The 17,402-nt window shown below is 43.6% G+C and overlaps 1 protein-coding gene across 2 annotated transcripts in view; it reads left to right on the top strand.

The window, feature by feature from the left end:
* Positions 1 to 17,402, top strand: part of PACS1 (phosphofurin acidic cluster sorting protein 1) — a 103,566-nt gene that overhangs the window by 63,883 nt on the left and 22,281 nt on the right. For both annotated transcript variants that reach the window (XM_067472456.1, XM_067472455.1), the window contains exons 13-18: positions 793 to 931; positions 2,708 to 2,812; positions 6,102 to 6,208; positions 11,085 to 11,239; positions 12,350 to 12,460; positions 15,452 to 15,554. In XM_067472456.1, the coding sequence (XP_067328557.1) occupies positions 793 to 931; positions 2,708 to 2,812; positions 6,102 to 6,208; positions 11,085 to 11,239; positions 12,350 to 12,460; positions 15,452 to 15,554 (720 nt within the window). The remainder of the gene's footprint in view (positions 1 to 792; positions 932 to 2,707; positions 2,813 to 6,101; positions 6,209 to 11,084; positions 11,240 to 12,349; positions 12,461 to 15,451; positions 15,555 to 17,402) is intronic.

Below are 17,402 nucleotides of genomic sequence, written 5' to 3'. Positions count from 1 at the left end.
ACCAATAGTGAAAGGACCAAGGCAGTGACATCTCCAGCTCATCCCTTGTTTGGGTATCAGCCAGCACATCAACGATTTAAATCAAGAAATAGTTTTCTAAGATCTACAGAGACACTCACTGGAACACCTCAGCAAGCAAGAGTCCAAAAGTGGCAGGCTCAAACCCAGAACCTCAACCAATGGCTGATACCAAATGAGAGACTCCCCCCTGGGCACACAGAAGACTGGACGACTTGGAAGACGCTGAACAGACTGCGCTCTGGCACCACGAGATGCAGAGCCAACCTCGAGAAATGGGGCTACAAAGAGGAATCCAGCTACAGACCCGCACCTAATATTATTATTGGCTGCCATAGCATTGCACTTAATTCCCCCCCCCCCCCCCTAGAATTTTTGGGCTTGCAGAAATCTTGGCCCGGCCTTTTTAATTTTTTTAATTGCCTTGAACGGGCAGGATTCTTTTAATATGTGTGTTATGGCGACAATTTTTATGTTTATATTTTGTTTTGTTAATCTTACGTTTTTTTTACTTTATATGTTTTGTGATGTTATCTGGGTGAGTCCCCTCGAGGAGATAGAGTGGTATATAAATAAAGTTTTATTATTATAATAATTATATTATTATTTTTGCTAAACTTCTTTTTTATATAATCTTCAACTGCTTTGCTGATTTAACTTGGACCTGAGTATGGTGATTATGTGCCGAGGTATTTCCCAGCCTGGAGTGCAACACGTGGTCAACTTGCCGTTGCACTTGTGGGATTAATATTGTCTGTCCTCTACTTGTGACAGCAAAATGGACAGTGCCACACACACGCCCCGACAGAAGCGCAGCACCCCTCTCAAGGAGCGACAGCTTTCAAAACCACTCAGTGAAAGGACCAACAGTTCAGACAGCGAAAGGTCGCCTGACTTGGGTCACAGCACACAGGTAATCTGCATCTAAAGTCTCTGTCACTGTGGCTTAACCTCTTCTGGCCTCACTTTGGGAGCAAGGGCTTCAGTTTGCATTAAATAGTGCAATCCCTTACCAGCTGTAGCATTGGGCCTTTCTAGTTCCAAATAATTGCATGTGTGGGTTGCTGTGAGTTTTCCGAGCTGTATGGCTGTGTTTCAGAAGCATTCTCTCCTGACGTTTCACCCACATCTATGGCAGGCATCCTCAGAGGTTGTGAGATCTGTTGTAAACTAGACAAGTGGGATATATATTTGTTGGGGTTCAGCCTGTGTGTGAACTTGGACCTGATTCTCTGATTGTATTTCCTGATGTCCATGTAGATGTCAATGTGAATGCTGAGACCAATTTAGATGATGATGGTTTGAGTAGTGAAAATTCTACAGCCTTGGAAAGCAAAAGTCAAGATTCCCATGGGAACATACATTCCGAGCCAAACGGAGACGGTTCACTCCCTTTTCCTCCCAGTTTTAGCTCTCCAGAGAATCAGGCACCTGGCCTGCCTAATGAGGATAGGCGGGGGCAGATTTGGCAGAGTTGGGGAGAATCCCAATGTTTACGCAGGTCAGCCAGATTGAAAGAAATCCAAACAAAATCTTCAGGCGTGTCTCGCAATAGATTTCTTGGCCTTAAATATGCCTGTTCTGAATACAGCTTCAGACCAGGCATCATTCCAGATTCATGTGCCAGCGTTTGCAGGTCTCCTGATTCAAGTAGCCTTGTTCCTCTGAGGTTTTCTAGTTGTCCTAAGTACGGTTAGTGATTTGCTAACAGGTTCCAGGATTCAGCAGTTTTGCTGTGGGCTTCATGATCTTGTTTATGGACATTTCTTGTTGCTGATTTTCACTGTGGCTTTTTATTTTTGCATTTTTTCCTCTATTTTGTATTCCTCTTTCATCAATAAAAAAGGATTGCTTTCCTGAAGCCAAGTGTGGTGGATTGTTGTCTGAAGGTCCAGTTTCCTGCTCTGGGTTGCAACAATATTGTTGAATTTTACAATGTTTTGTATTGACGCTAGACTAATACTGTTATTTTAGCTTATTTTTTATTTTTTCTCTTTTCTTTTCTCTCTCTCTTTTTTTTCCTAAATGACCAAATTTTCATATTGGCTTTCTACCGGTAAATACGTAACTCCCAGCACATGTTGCATTTGAGTTGCTGCACCTCACAATGTATATTTTGTATGTCCTGTTTTAACCTGCTGGCATCCTACTTCTAATGGTTGGATTTTACAGTGTTCTGTATAGATGTTTATTTGATGCTGCTTCTGTAAATGCATATGACCATTGGTCGAAGCATTAATCTATCTATCTATCTATCTATCTATCTATCTGTGGAATGATGTCTAGGGTGGTAGAAAGAACTCTTGTCTTCTTGAGGCAGGTGTGAAGGTTGCAGTTGGCCAGCTTGATTAGCATCGAATGCCCTTGCACCTTCAAAGCCTGGCTGGTTTCTGCCTGGGGGAATTCTTTATTGGGAGGTGTTAGTTGGCCCTATTGTTTCATGTCTGGAATTCCCCTGTTTTCTGAGTGTTGTTCTTTATTTACTGCATGTTGACAATTTCAACAGAAAGGAGGAAACCATGAAAATGAACAAAGTCTGGCCACCAGTATTTAAAAAACTCCAAAATTAGGACAGTAAATAAAGAACAAAACTTTATTTTGTAAATAAAGAACAAAACTATCGGTATAGTGCTATCGGTTTGAGTGCAGGGTTATGTATATTTTAAAAACCACACCGTTTCCCCAACAGATTCCTCGGAAGATTGTTTACGATCAGCTGAATCAAATCCTAGTGTCGGATGCAGCGCTTCCAGAAAACATCATCCTTGTGAATGCTATTGACTGGCAGGGTCAGGTAACAAGGAAACTAATGGTTGCTGTGTCTCATGTCTCTAGAATAGAATAGAATAGCTTTATAATCACTGTACATTGTTCAACGAAATGAAATTCTTTTCATCATCACACATCACAACAACAGCACACCTATCCCTCCACGCCAACCACCACCGCACAGCCCCTAATGCCACATCACTGTGAAACCATGGAGTTTCCCATTGTGGTCAACTGTGAATACGCACATATGATAGTTTCTGCACCTGAGCAGACAGCTTCTGAACCTTCTAGATAGACTTGAAAAACTTTGGCGTTTAGTCCCGCCCACTCTCCCCTTGCAAGTATAAGTAGCAGTTGTAATGTAAGCATTACTAGTAGTAGTAGTAGTAGTAGTAGTAGTATAATGGGGGCTGCATTGGCGTAGCGGGTTAAATGGCTAAACTGCAGAACTTGATCAGAAGGTTGGCAGTTCGAATCCGCCCCAACTTCTGCAATCCTAGCAGTTTGAAAACATGCCAATGCGAGTAGATCAATAGGTACCACTTCTCCGGGAAGGTAAAGTTGCTCAATGCAGTCATGCCAGCCACATGACCTTGGAGGTGTCTACGGACAACACCAGCTCTTCAGCTTAGAAATGGAGATAAGTACCACCCTCCATAGTCAAACACAACTAGACTTAATGTCAGGGCAAACCTTTACCTTTACCAATAGTAGTATCATCCCCCCTTTCCGCTCTAAAAAAATACTCTCTACTTCAGTAGAGAGAGAGAGAGGCTTTACCTAGGTTGACTATCTGAGGTTTGAGTTATAGAGATGGTGGTCAACTCTCCTGTTTAAACAGCTCCACTGGCCGCCGATAAGTTTCCGGTCCCAATACAAGGTGCAGGTTATCTCCTATAAAGCTCTAAACGGTTCAGGGCCTGCCTATCTGCGCGACCACCTCCTCCCTTATGAGCCCACACGGTCCTTAAGATCTTCCGGGGATGCTCTTCTCTCGCTCCCGCTCCCGTCTCAGGCACGGCTAGTGGGGACGAGAGAGAGGGCATTCTCAGTGGTGGCCCCCCGTCTCTGGAACTCCCTCCCCAGGGAGATTAGGCTGGCACCCTCCCTAGCCACATTCCGTAAGGAATTAAAGACGTGAATGTTTCGTCGTGCTTTTGATTGACGACTCCTATGACAAATGACCTGTATTATAACTTGAATTGTCACTCAATCTGATATCTTATACTATATTAACTGATCCTGTTAATTTACTCTGTCTCCATGATATTTCCTATGCTGTTATACATTGTTATCCACATTACTAAACCACTTATCCCCTCCCGCCCTCCAAAATTAGTCTGCTGTTATTGTTGTTGCTAGCTATTATTGTTATGTTGTTTTACGCTGTTTTATGTTTTAATTGTTTTGCTTTATTTTAACTGTATTCTGTCTGGGCTTGGCCCCATGTAAGCTGCCCCGAGTCCCTTCAGGGAAATGGAGGCGGGGTAGAAAAATAAAGTTCTTCTTCTCCTTCTCCTTCTCCTTCTTTGGAAATTCTTTGTCCCACTGTGGGTTGTTGTAGGGTTTTGGGGCTGTATGGCCTAGTCCTGGTCAATCCATTGTTCTAAATCAGTGTTTCTCAACCTGGGGGTCGGGACCCCTGGGGGTGTCAGAGGGGTCGTCAAAGACACAGTATTTTCTGTTAGTCATGGGGGTTCTGTGTGGGAAGTTTGGGCCCATTCTATCGTTGGTGGGGTTCAGAATATTCCTTGATTGTAGGTGAACTATAAATCCCACCAATTACAACTCCCAAATGTCAAGGTCTATTTTCTCCCAAACTGCACCAGTGTTCGTATTTGGGCATATTGAGTATCCATGCCAAGCTTGGTCCAGATCCATCATTGTTTGAGTCCAGATGCCCTCTGGATGTAGGTGAACTACAACTCCAAAACTCAAAGTCAATGCCCACCAAACCCTTCCAGTATTTTGTGTTGGTCATGGGAGTTCTGTATGCCAAGTTTGGTTAAATTCGATCGTTGATGGAGTTCAGAATACTCTTTGATTGTAGGTGAACTATAAATCCCAGCAACTACAACTCCCAATTGACAAAATCAATCCCCTGCCCAACCGCACTGGTATTCAAATTTGGATGTATCTGTGCCAAATGTGGTCCAGTGAATGGAAATACATCCTGCTTATCAGATATTTACATTACAATTCATAACAGTAGCAAAATTGCAGCTATGAAGCAACAACAAAAATAATGTTATGGTTGGGGGTCACCACAACTTGAGGATCTGTATTAAGGGGTCTTGACATTAGGAAGGTTGAGAAGCACTGTTCTAAATGGTTCTAAAGTACTTATAAAACTAAACTGCTTCCTTGGAGACTAGGACGCGGAACAATGGCTTCAAACTACAAGAGAGGAGATTCCATCTGAACATTAGGAAGAACTTCCTGACTGTGAGAGCCGTTCAGCAGTGGAACTCTCTGCCCCGGAGTGTGGTGGAGGCTCCTTCTTTGGAAGCTTTTAAGCAGAGGCTGGATGGCCATCTGTCAGGGGTGATTTGAATGCAATATTCCTGCTTCTTGACAGGGGGTTAGACTGGATGGCCCATGAGGTCTCTTCCAACTCTTTGATTCTATGATTCTAAAGTTCTGGTGATGAAAATTTCAGAACTGTAACAAAACTCTCAAAATTTCATTATAAATGGCAGTTCCTAATTGGTTCTATCATAAAAATCACCAATAATGAATGAATAATTAAATTTTGAAAGTTTTGTTAGAGTTCTGAAATTTTCACCACCAGAACTTTAGTTTTGTAAGTACTTTAGAACCATGGATTGCCCAGGCTAGTATGGCCACATTCTAGAAGCATTCTCTCCTGACATTTAGCCTGCATCTACGGCAGGCATCCTCACAACCTCTGAGGATGCCTGCCATAGATGCAGGTAAAACGTCAGGAGAGAATGCTTCTAGAACATGGCCATACAGCCCAAAAAACCTACAACAACCCAGTGATTCCAACCATGAAAGCCTTTGGCAATACTAATGCATGTGGCTGGAGTCCTCAAAACATGATATAAGAGAGTGGATTTCATGTCTGTTGTTGCAATGCACTTTGGGTTTTTTTTCCCTCTTGCCTGTTGGGCCAAGCCCAAGTCATGTCTTAGATTTCCATCATCTCAATTGTTCTGTGGTGTGTTGAGCTTGTATCCAAGGTGCTCACGGGTGCTCAGTTACCAACCTTTTATCCAGTGATATGGCCAGTGATTCACTGATTCAAAGAGGATAAGGCTGATTCCTAATCACCTTCTTTTCCCCAACAGTATGTAGCCGATCTCCTTCAGGACCAGAAGAAGCCCGTGGTTTGTACATCTTCCATCATTGAAGTGCAAGCAGTTCTCTCGGCGATCCTCATAAGGATCCAACGATAGTGAGTTCCCCATGATGTGTCAGTGACACCTCTGTGTTTTCTTTATTAGCTTTTATAAGTGAACAGATCTGGGAAATTGGCCCTAAAATACAGTGTAATTAAGAAAGGAGAACAATGTGCAGGACAAATGGCAGGGTAGGTGCACACTTGTTCTACCACATACATACATACATATATGGGCATTTTAATTTATTATTTATTTATTTAGAACTTTTATATACTTGTCTTCTCAACCTCCGCAGAGTGACACAGTCCAGTTCACAACAAAAGGTTCATAAACAATAGTTTAAAACATCACATCTCATAATACACTAACACACTATCATAGAATCATAGAATCAAAGGGTTGGAAGAGACCTCATGGGCCATCCAATCCAACCCCCTGCCAAGAAGCAGGAATATTGCATTCAAATCACCCCTGACAGATGGCCATCCAACCTCTGTTTAAAAGCTTCCAAAGAAGGAGCCTCCACCACACTCCGGGGCAGAGAGTTCCACTGCTGAACGGCTCTCACAGTCAGGAAGTTCTTCCTAATGTTCAGATGGAATCTCCTCTCTTGTAGTTTGAAGCCATTGTTCCGCGTCCTAGTCTGCAAGGAAGCAGAAAACAATCTTGCTCCCTCCTCTCTGTGGCTTTTTCTCACATATTTATACATGGCTATCATATCTCCTCTCAGCCTTCTCTTCTTCAGGCTAAACATTAAAATACAATCATATAATTACATAAGGCAGAATGAAGTCACAATTCATCGCCATTCGTCCGTGTGGTCAAGAGTTATTGACTCACTCATCAAATGCCAAATTCCAGAACCAAGTTTTCACCAGTTTTCTAAACGTCAGGAGATACGGGGCAGTTCTAATCTCCAGTGGGAGAGAGTTCCAGAGCCGAGGGGCAACCACCGAGAAGGCCCTGTCCCTCATCCCAAACAGACGCGATTGCGAGGATGGTGGGACCGAGAGCAGGGCCCCTCCAGAAGATCTTAACAACCTTGATGGTTCATAGGGGAGAATCCGTTTGGACAGGTAAACTGGGCCGGAGTCGTTTAGGGGTTTATAGGTCAACACCAGCACTTTGAATTGTGCTCGGAAGCTAATTGGCAGCCAGTGGAGCTGGCGCAACAGAGGAGGAGTATGCTCCCTGTACCCCGCTCCTGTTAGTAATCTGGCCGCCACTCGTTGGACTAGTTGAAACTTCCGGGCAATCTTCAGAGGCAACCCCACGTAGAGAGCGTTGCAGTAGTCTATACGGGATGTAACCAGAGCGTGGACTACCGTGGCCAAGTCAGACTTCCCAAGATACGGGCGCAGCTGGCACACAAGTTTTAATTGTGCAAATCTCCCCTGACCATCGCCAAGACCTGGGGTTCCAGGCTCAGCGATGAGTCCAGGATCACTCCCAAGCTGCCAACCTGCACCTTCAGGGGGAGTGTAACCCCGTCGAGCACAGGCTGTAACCCTATGCCCTGTTCGGCCTTTCTGACCAGGAATACCTCTGTCTTGTCTGGATTTAGTTTCCGTCTGTTGTCCCTCGTCCAGTCCGTTACAGCGGCCAAGCGGTTCAGGACTTCAACAGCCTCCTTAGTAGCAGGTGGAAAGGAGTAACAGAGTTGGACATTATCTGCGTACAGATGACACTGCACCCTGAAACTCCAGACGATCTCTCCCAACAGCTTCATGTAAACAACATAGGGGACAGTACTGAACCCTGCGGGACTCCACAGTACAATGGCTGTGGGGTCGAGCAGGAGTCCCCTAGCAACACCTTCTGGGAGCGACCCTCGCGGAAGGACTGGAGCCACTGCAAAGCAGTACTCCGGAGGCCCATTCCCGTGAGGCGTCCCAGAAGGATACCGTGGTCCAGCAGAATCAACAGGGACACACTCCCCCTGTCCAGTTCCCGGCGAAGATCATCCACTAAGGCGAACAAGGCTGTCTCAGTACCATGTCCCGGCCTAAAGCCAGACTACACCAGATCCAGATAATCTGTGTCTACCAGGAAATCCTGGAGTTGCAAGGCCACCACACGTTCCAGGACTTTGCCCAAATAGGGGAGATTGTAAACTGGCCGATAGTTGACGAATTGAGTGGGGTCCAGTGATGGCTTTTTCAACAGTGGTTTTATAACAGCTTGTTTTAAGCTGGCTGGAATGTTGCCTTCCCGAAGGGAAGCATTAACCACCACCTTCACCCACTCTGCCAAACCCCCTCTGGCTTCCTTTACCAGCCAGGATGGGCAGGGGTCTAGGATGCATGTGGTAGGCCTCGCCTCCCCAAGAATCCTGTCGACATCTGCATTTTTTTTTGCTGCATTTTGGGATTATCTGAAATTATGACTGGGAATATGTGCACCCATATTCATTTGGAAATGAGGCAATTCTGATAACATCTCAGTATGATATTGGCTAATGCAATTGTCAGTGAATTTTGTGGAAAAGTGGTGAAAAAACAAACAATATGGTTAATAAAAAGATCAAGAAAAACCCAGAAATGTGCCTATTAGGACTATTTAGAATGCATACTGCTAATGACCTTCTGCTAAAGGCAGGGAGAGATGCTGGTGCTGATGAAACTGAGCCCTCTTGCTTCATCAGCCTGTGTTGTTTGTTTTTTATGAGCTCAGCTGACTGCAAAAGCAGATGCTCAGGCTCCCAAAGGGCTTTAACGGTTTGCTCGGCGTCTTTAAAACAAAAGTATCATGTTGTCTGTGTTTGCTGGTTTGTCTGGAAACAGCACGGTTTCAGATGATGTGGGACTTCGGTGTGTGATTCTCCAGTTCTTGGGAGCCCCCTCGTGGCTGCTGTGCTTTGCAGATGATGCTCTGAAGCCCTGGGAATGTAAAAGATGTGATTCCTTTTCCTGACATTTGTGCGACTCCTTCAGATATACAGAGTATTTAAAACTGAGAGGGACTAGGGTATGTTAAGATGCTAAGGAAGCTGTCCAAGTCCTGAACCGGTGCCTGGTCACTGTGACGGTCTGGATGAGGGCAAGCAAATTGAAGTTGAATCCAGACAAGACAGAGGTCCTCCTGGTCAGTCGCAAGGCACCAACTGCCACTCAGAGTGAAGAGAGAGGGGGCTAGGGGACAGCTCCACCTTGTCTCCTGCATATGTCATCAGTTGAGGACCCCTACTCCCAGCATCAACTGCCACTCTGGGCCAGAGTGAAAAGAGAGGGGGCCAGGAGACAGCTCCATCTTGTCTCCTGCATATGTCATCAGTTGAGGACCCTCCCCCCAGCACCAACTGCCACTCTGGGCCAGAGTGAAGAGAGAGGGGGCCAGGAGACAGCTCCATCTTGTCTCCTGCATATGTCATCAGTTGGGGACCCTTCCCCTAGCACCAACTGCCGCTCCGGGCCAGAGTGAAGAGAGAGGGGGCCAAGGGACAGTTCCATCTTGTCTCCTGCATATGCCATCAGTTGAGGACCCTCCCCCCAGCACCAACTGCCACTCTGGGCCAGAGTGAAGAGAGAGGGGGCCAGGGGACAGTTCCATCTTGTCTCCTGCGTATGTCATCAGTTGAGGACCCTCCCCCCCAGCACCAACTGCCGCTCTGGGCCAGAGTGAAGAGAGAGGGGGCCAGGGGACAGTTCCATCTTGTCTCCTGCGTATGTCATCAGTTGGGTACCCTCCCCCCAGCACCAACTGCCGCTCTGGGCCAGAGTGAAGCGAGGGGGGGCTAGGGGACAGTTCCATCTTGTCTCCTGCATATGTCATCAGTTGGGGACCCTCCCCCCAGCACCAACTGCTGCTCTGGGCCAGAGTGAAGAGAGAGGGGTCTAGGGGACAGTTCCATCTTGTCTCCTGCATATGTCATCAATTGGGGACCTTCCCCCCAGCAGTAACTGCTGCTCTGGGACAGTGTGAAGAGAAGCCCTCCTGACAAAGAGCCATCCAGCCATAGATATAGATAGATATGATTCACACACACAGATATAGTATCATAGGTTTGAAAGGGACCCCTACGGAAGGACAATGATATGTTGCATGTTCCAGAGTAGGCAAACCAGACAATCTCCACATCAACACTGACAAAGAAACATCAAGAAATACTGTTTACCCACAAGCATAAAGAAATTACATATATTAGAAACCAACACTTTCTCATTACTTTATTTTCCAGATCAACAGACTGGGCCACAGCAATGCATGGCAGGGGACAGCTAGTAATACATATAAAGATATCATAGATTCTTTCTTTACATCCGCTTCTTCTTTGTCTACAATCTTATAGGATCCTCTATATACATTTTTAGTTTAATTTTACATTAAGCTGTTGAATCATTGGTTGCTATTCATTAACAAAGTTAATCTAATAGTTCTCCTCTTAATAATACAGTTATTTTGCTCATTATCAGGATATATATAATATATTTTTCCCATTCTTCTAAAGGAGGTATATCTGGGGTTTCCCAATATCTAGCATATACTATTTGAGCTGCCACTGTTGTGTAAAACAAAATTTTTCCATTTTTTTTTCTAATTCTTCCTTGGGCATACTCAAAAGGTACATTTGAGGTGGACTAGGACGGTTTTAAATGGTGTATTTTAATATTTTGTTAATTTTTTTTTAATGTTTATGTATTGTATGTGAATTTGTGTCCCGGCATTGAATGTTTGCTGTATATATGAGTCCCCTTCAGGGTGAAAAGGGTGGAATATAAATGTTTTCAAACAAATAAATAAATAAATTGGACTTCAGATCTGGATAAGAGTGGCATTTCCATTTTTCCAAAGGAGAAAGCTCAGATCCTTGGCATGTTATGGGTTGTGCATAGATAGCATGGGCGTTTTGTGTGTGACCTTCTTTGCTTTCAAGATCAGGGACAGATGTTTGCATCAGTAGAGTCACATTGTGTTCTTTCCCTTTGCCAGCTGCAACTGCAATTCCTCCATGCCTCGTCCCGTGAAGGTGGTGTCTGTGGGCGGTCAGAGTTATCTCAGTTCCATTTTGAGATTTTTTGTCAAGCAACTGGCAAACAAGACGTCGGACTGGCTGAACTACATGAGGTTCCTTATCGTTCCACTAGGTAAAGGCTTCCCTATTTGATAGGTGACAGATCCAACTATCCATGGCTTGAAACTATAACCAAAACAAAACCTAAAAGGTGACCCTTGGTTTTGCCTTTTTACTACTACATTTTACTACTACATTTCATAGAATCACAGAATCAAAGAGTTGGAAGAGACCTCATGGGCCATCCAGTCCAACCCCATTCTGCCAAGAAGCAGGAATATTGCATTCAAAGCCCCCCTGACAGATGGCCATCCAGCCTCTGTTTAAAAGCTTCCAAGGAAGGAGCCTCCACCACACTCCAGGGTAGAGAGTTCCACTGCTGAACGGCTCTCACAGTCAGGAAGTTCTTCCTCATGTTCAGATGGAATCTCCTCTCGTAGTTTGAAGCCTTTGTTCCATTGCATCCTAGTCTCCAGGGAAGCAGAAAACAAGCTTGCTCCCTCCTCCCTGTGGCTTCCTCTCACATATTTATACATGGCTATCATGTCTCCTCTCAGCCTTCTCTTCTTCAGGCTAAACATGCCCAGCTCCTTAAGCCGCTCCTCATAGGGCTTGTTCTCCAGACCCTTGATCATTTTAGTTGCCCTCCTCTGGACACATTTCAGTTTGTCAATATCTCTCTTCAATTGTGGTGCCCAGAATTGGACGCAATATTCCAGGTGTGGTCTAACCAAAGCAGAATAGAGCATGGGGAGCATGACTTCCTTAGATCTAGACACTATGCTCCTCTTGATGCAGGCCAAAATCCCATTGGCTTTTTTTGCCGCCGCATCACATTGTTGGCTCATGTTTAACTTGTTGTCCACGAGGACTCCAAGATCTTTTTCACACGTACTGTTCATCATTTGTTGATGAACAAGCCCAGTCTTGAACATGAAATGTAGTTGACTTAAAGGGGTCATTTAAGTGCTTACATTGAAGAATGAGATTGCCAAATCAGTAGGGTTAACTTTGCCTCAGTCATGGTTTGAAACAAATTATTCAAAAGGACCATGACTAAGATTTTTGTAGTCCTTTAGCTTGGGAAGAGATAGCTTCCTGGTGCCAATATGTCCGTTTTGATGCTAGATTGATAGGTCTTATCAAGGAAAATGATAGGAACCGATCTTGTCTCCTTCTGCAGGTTCTCACCCAGTAGCCAAGTACATCGGTATTGTGGATAGCAGATACAGTGGAATGTTTCTGGATACCGCCTGGAGAGAACTCTTCAGCAAGTCTGAGCCACCTGCAACTGGTAAGAATGGGTTGTCAATAGATAACCTTGGCTTGAAACCAGGCCTGTAGCCGGGGGGGGGGGGGGGGGGGGTGTTCAACCCCCCCCCCCCAATTTTTCAGGTTAAAAAAAAACCTGGTTTACTCATGATTTTTAACTAGTTAACCAAATCCCCATGCTAAGTCTATGAGATGCAAAAAATTAAGGGTCCCTCCAGAACTTCAAGCACTATCTCAAGCAAATATTGACAATTTATTCACACTGTCATTACTTGCAGCAATAGCCGATGTAGCGAAGCAACCAATTTTTGGGGGGGGGGGGGGTGTTGAATGCTCTCATTTAGGAGGCCAGACTTGGTTTTTATTTGTCGTGTCAGGACAACCAGTCAATTATATTACATTTCTAACAGAACAAAGCAAACAGACAGACAAAATACAAAATTTGTGAGTTTGGTAGTTGATTAAATGTCCTTTGACCAGTATCTGACCACTTGGAGTGCTTCTGGTGTTGCTGCAAGAAGGTTCTCCATTGTGCAAGTGGCAGGGCTCAGGTTGCATTGCAGCAGGTGGTCAGTGGTTTGCTCTTCACCACACTCGCATGTCAAGGATTCCACTTTGTGGCCCCATTTCTTGAGGTTGGCTCTGCATCTCGTGGTGCCAGAGCGCAGTTTGTTTAGCGCCTTCCAAGTCGCCCAGTTTTCTGTGTGCCCAGGAGGGAGTCTCTCATTAGGTATCAGCCATTGGTTGAGGTTCTGGGTTTGAGCCTGCCACTTTTGGACTCTCGCTTGCTGAGGTGTCCCTGCAAGTGTCTCTGTAGATCTTAGAAAACTATTTCTAGATTTAAGTCATTGATGTGCTGGCTGATACCCAAACAGGGGATGAGCTGGAGATGTCACTGCCTTGGTCCTTTCACTATTGGCTGCTACTTCCCGGCAGATGTCAGGTGGTGCAATACCGGCTAAGCAGTGTAATTTCTCCAGTGGTATAGGGCGCAGACACCCCGTGATAATGCGGCATGTCTCATTAAGAGCCACATCCACTGTTTTAGCGTGGTGAGATGTGTTCCACACTGGGCATGCGTACTCAGCAGCAGAGTAGCAAAGTGCAAGGGCAGATGTCTTCACTGTGTCTGGCTGTGATCCCCAAGTTGTGCCAGTCTGCTTTCGTATGATATTGTTTCTAGCACCCACTTTTTGTTTGATGTTCAGGTAGTGCTTCTTGTAGGTCAGAGCACGGTCCAGAGTGACTCCCAGGTATTTGGGTGCACTGCAATGCTCCAGTGGGATTCCTTCCCAGGTCATCCTCAGAGCTCGGGATGCTTGTCTGTTCTTAAGGTGAAAAGCACATGTCTGTGTTTCAGATGGGTTGGGGATCAGCTGGTTTTCCCTGTAATAGGCAGTAAGAGCACCTGCCAGATTTGGTGGAGGTGGTTGACAGGGGCGGAGCTGCAGGCTATTGAAGGCTGCTTTGCCCCCTGCTGTGCTTTTTGCTTCAACGTGATCCCCCCCCCCCCCCCAAATTTTCAACCCTCTCTGAATTTTTTTTCTGACTACAGCCCTGCTTGAAACTCCAAAGCAATCGCATACACTAGAACTAGCAGTGCAAGTAGGCCACTGACACTGTTCCTTGGAACTTGAAATTGGAATTTCCAATTTGAAGCAGCAACAAAATGCACATGGTCAAACTAGGTTATAGTTTAGGGATATGATATCTGATAGTATGATATTATATTATAATAATAATAATAATAATGCAATATAATAATAATAATAATAATAATATAATATTATAATTATATATTTATATTACATGTAATATTACTAATAATATTACGATATAGTGGTATGGTGCAATATAGCAATGTTTAATGCTGATATTGTACTATGCTAATAATATAATATATTGTATGTAATATATACCTTGTAAACCGCTCTTGAGTCCCCTTCAGGGTGAGAAGGGCGGCATATAAATGTCGCAAATAAATAAATAAATAAATAAACAAATAAACAAACAGTGATAGCAGAGAGACAGTAATATGTTGGCAGTAATGCTTCCCACATCCGTGACCACCCATATTTCATTGTTGATAGTGCTTTCTTCTCTGATTGTCTTCTTCACCAATCTCTTGGCTTGATACTTGTTTTGCCTTGGTCTAGATCCCAATACCTAGTGGAGATCTCAGAATTTGTAACATTCTCCATCCATCTGACCTTAGTAAAACCAATGGTTCGGTGTTTTTCTGCAACATAAGGTTGTTGGCCGCCTTGAGTCCTCATGGGGAAAAGGTGGCATAGAAATAACATTAATAACAACAATGACATTGCCTGTGGGATATATTATTATTGGGTTGCTGTGAGTTTTCCAGGCTGTATGGCCATGTTCCAGAAGCATTCTCTATAGCAGGTATCCTTAGAGGTTGTGAAGTCTGTTGGAAACAATCAGGGTCAGCTAAAACCTCCCAACAAAGGATTCCCCTGGGCAGGAAGCAGCCAGGCTTTGAAGCTGCAAGGCCATTCAGATCTAATCAAGGTGGCCAATTGCAGCATTCACACTTGCCTGAAGACAAGAGTTTTTTCTCCCACCCTGGACATTCCATAATAATAATAATAATAATAATAATAATAGTAATAATAATAATAATAATCTTTATTTATACCCCGCCACCATCTCCCCCAACGGGGACTCTGAGCGGCTTACATGGGGCCAAGCCCGAACAACAAATTACAATAAAAATAAAATACACACTGCAATAAAATAAACAACATAACATTAAAGCATAAAACATATAAGCATATATACACAAAACATTTTTAAAAGCTGTAATCGATATGTAAACCTCATTTGCCCAGTTTCCAACAGACCTCACAACCTCTGAGGATGCCTGCCATAGATGTGGGCGAAACGTCAGGGGAGAATGCTTCTGGAACATGGCCATACAGCCCCAAAAACTCACAGCAACCTAGTGATTCCAGCCATGAAAGCCTTTGACATTATTATTATTATTATTCCTCAGATTCCTTGGATGTGGTTGGCCGGATCATGCAGTACATAAACGGAGCAAATGTGACACATCAGTTGCCTGTGGCTGAGGCCATGCTGACATGCAAACACAAATTGTAAGCTCCTATTTCATTCCTCTGTCATAGGCTACATGTCAGTGAGCTGGATAATGTATTTTGCATAGTATAATATATGAGCAGAAAGGAGAGAAGCGAGTAATAAATAAAATTATTATTATTAATATTATTATTATTATTATTATTAGAAACTCAACAAGATTAGTACACAGCAAACAAGATCACTATGCTGGCTGTTCTCTTGGATCACACATTGGATCCAATATTCCCTGGTTATTTAATATTTAATGTTTATTTTACTTAAGTGATATTTGTCTTTACTGTTCTAAAGTAGCACAAATCCTATGTAAGATAGTAATGCAATATAATACTACTACTAATAATATGATATTATAATTATATATTTATATTACATGTAATATTACTAATAATATTACAGTATAATTGACATAGTGCAATATAGCAATATTTAAAACTGATATTGTAATATGTTACTAATATATTGTATGTATATATACCTTGTAAGCCGCTCTGAGTCCCCTTTGGGGTGAGAAGGGTGGCATATAAATGTCGTAAGTAAGGAAGTAAATAAATAAATAAAATCGTACTGTGTATTTTTGACATTAATATTGAAATCTGAAATATATACAGAAAGTCTTCCCAAGTGTCTAGGACTATTTGAGGTATCAGCAAATAATGCATGCAGATACGAGTAGTAGGGTGGCCTTTTGCAGCTGACAGATGGTATTTTTGTTAGTGCTGATTGTGTTTAAGTGCAGGCCAAGGTCTTTAGGCACTGCACCCAGTGTGCTGATCACCACTGGTGCCTGGTATTGTTGTTGTTGTTGTTGTTGTTATTATTATTATTATTATTATTATTATTATTATTATTAATTTTGTTATTATTATTATAGTATAGTATATTGATAGCATCTACGTTGATTAAAATTTAATGTGGGCATCCCCTTTAACATGTCTTTACAATCATCATGACATGTTTTTTGAAAAGTCACTGTAATTTTTTACTATTCCACAGAAACCCAGCAGAAGGTTCTTGTGGGTTTTTTCGGGCTATAGGGCCATGTTCTAGAGGCATTTCTCCTGACCTTTCGCCTGCATCTATGGCAAGCATCCTCAGAGGTAGTGAGGTCTGTTGGAAATAGGACAATGGGTTTATATATCTGTGGAATGGCTGGGGTGGGGCTAGGTGTGATGTCTGAGGTGGAATATCCATTGGCCTAGAGAGCTGCAAGACCAAGAACAAGCCACGAGAGTAAAGATGAAGATCCACCCAGAGGGAAAGTGTTCCTGCCATACATCAAGGGAACCACTGACCGCATAGGGAAGCTGATGAGGAAGCACAACATACAAACAACCTACAAACCCACCAAGAAAATCCAACAAATGCTACTTTCAGCAAAGGTTCTCAACTCTGCAGGAGTCTACCGTGTACCATGCAGCTGTGGACAAGTCTACAGAGGGACCACCAAACACAGCAGCATTGCCCAAACACAAATCAAGGAACATGAAAGGCACTGCAGACTACTTCAACCAGAGAAGTCAGCCATAGCAGAGCACCTGATGAACCAGCCTGGACACAGCATATTATTTGAGAACACAGAAATGCTGGACCACACCAACAACCACCATGTCAGACTACAGAGAGAAGCCATTGAAATCCACAAGCATGTGGACAATTTCAACAGAAAGGAAGAGACCATGAAAATGAACAAAATCTGGCTACCAGTATTTAAAAACTCTAAAATTACAACAGCAAAACAGCAGAGAGGAAACAACCAGGCACATCTTAACACCTCTCAACAGAAGATTTCCCCAGGCTCAGCCAGGCCTTCAAATGCTAATGAAGGTGGTCAGTTGAAACATTCA

The sequence above is a fragment of the Anolis sagrei genome, chromosome 12, assembly GCF_037176765.1.
Source record: "Anolis sagrei isolate rAnoSag1 chromosome 12, rAnoSag1.mat, whole genome shotgun sequence".
NCBI lineage: Eukaryota > Metazoa > Chordata > Lepidosauria > Squamata > Dactyloidae > Anolis > Anolis sagrei.
The sequence above is the reverse complement of the archived record's forward strand: the minus strand, read 5'-3'. Positions and strand labels throughout refer to the sequence as shown.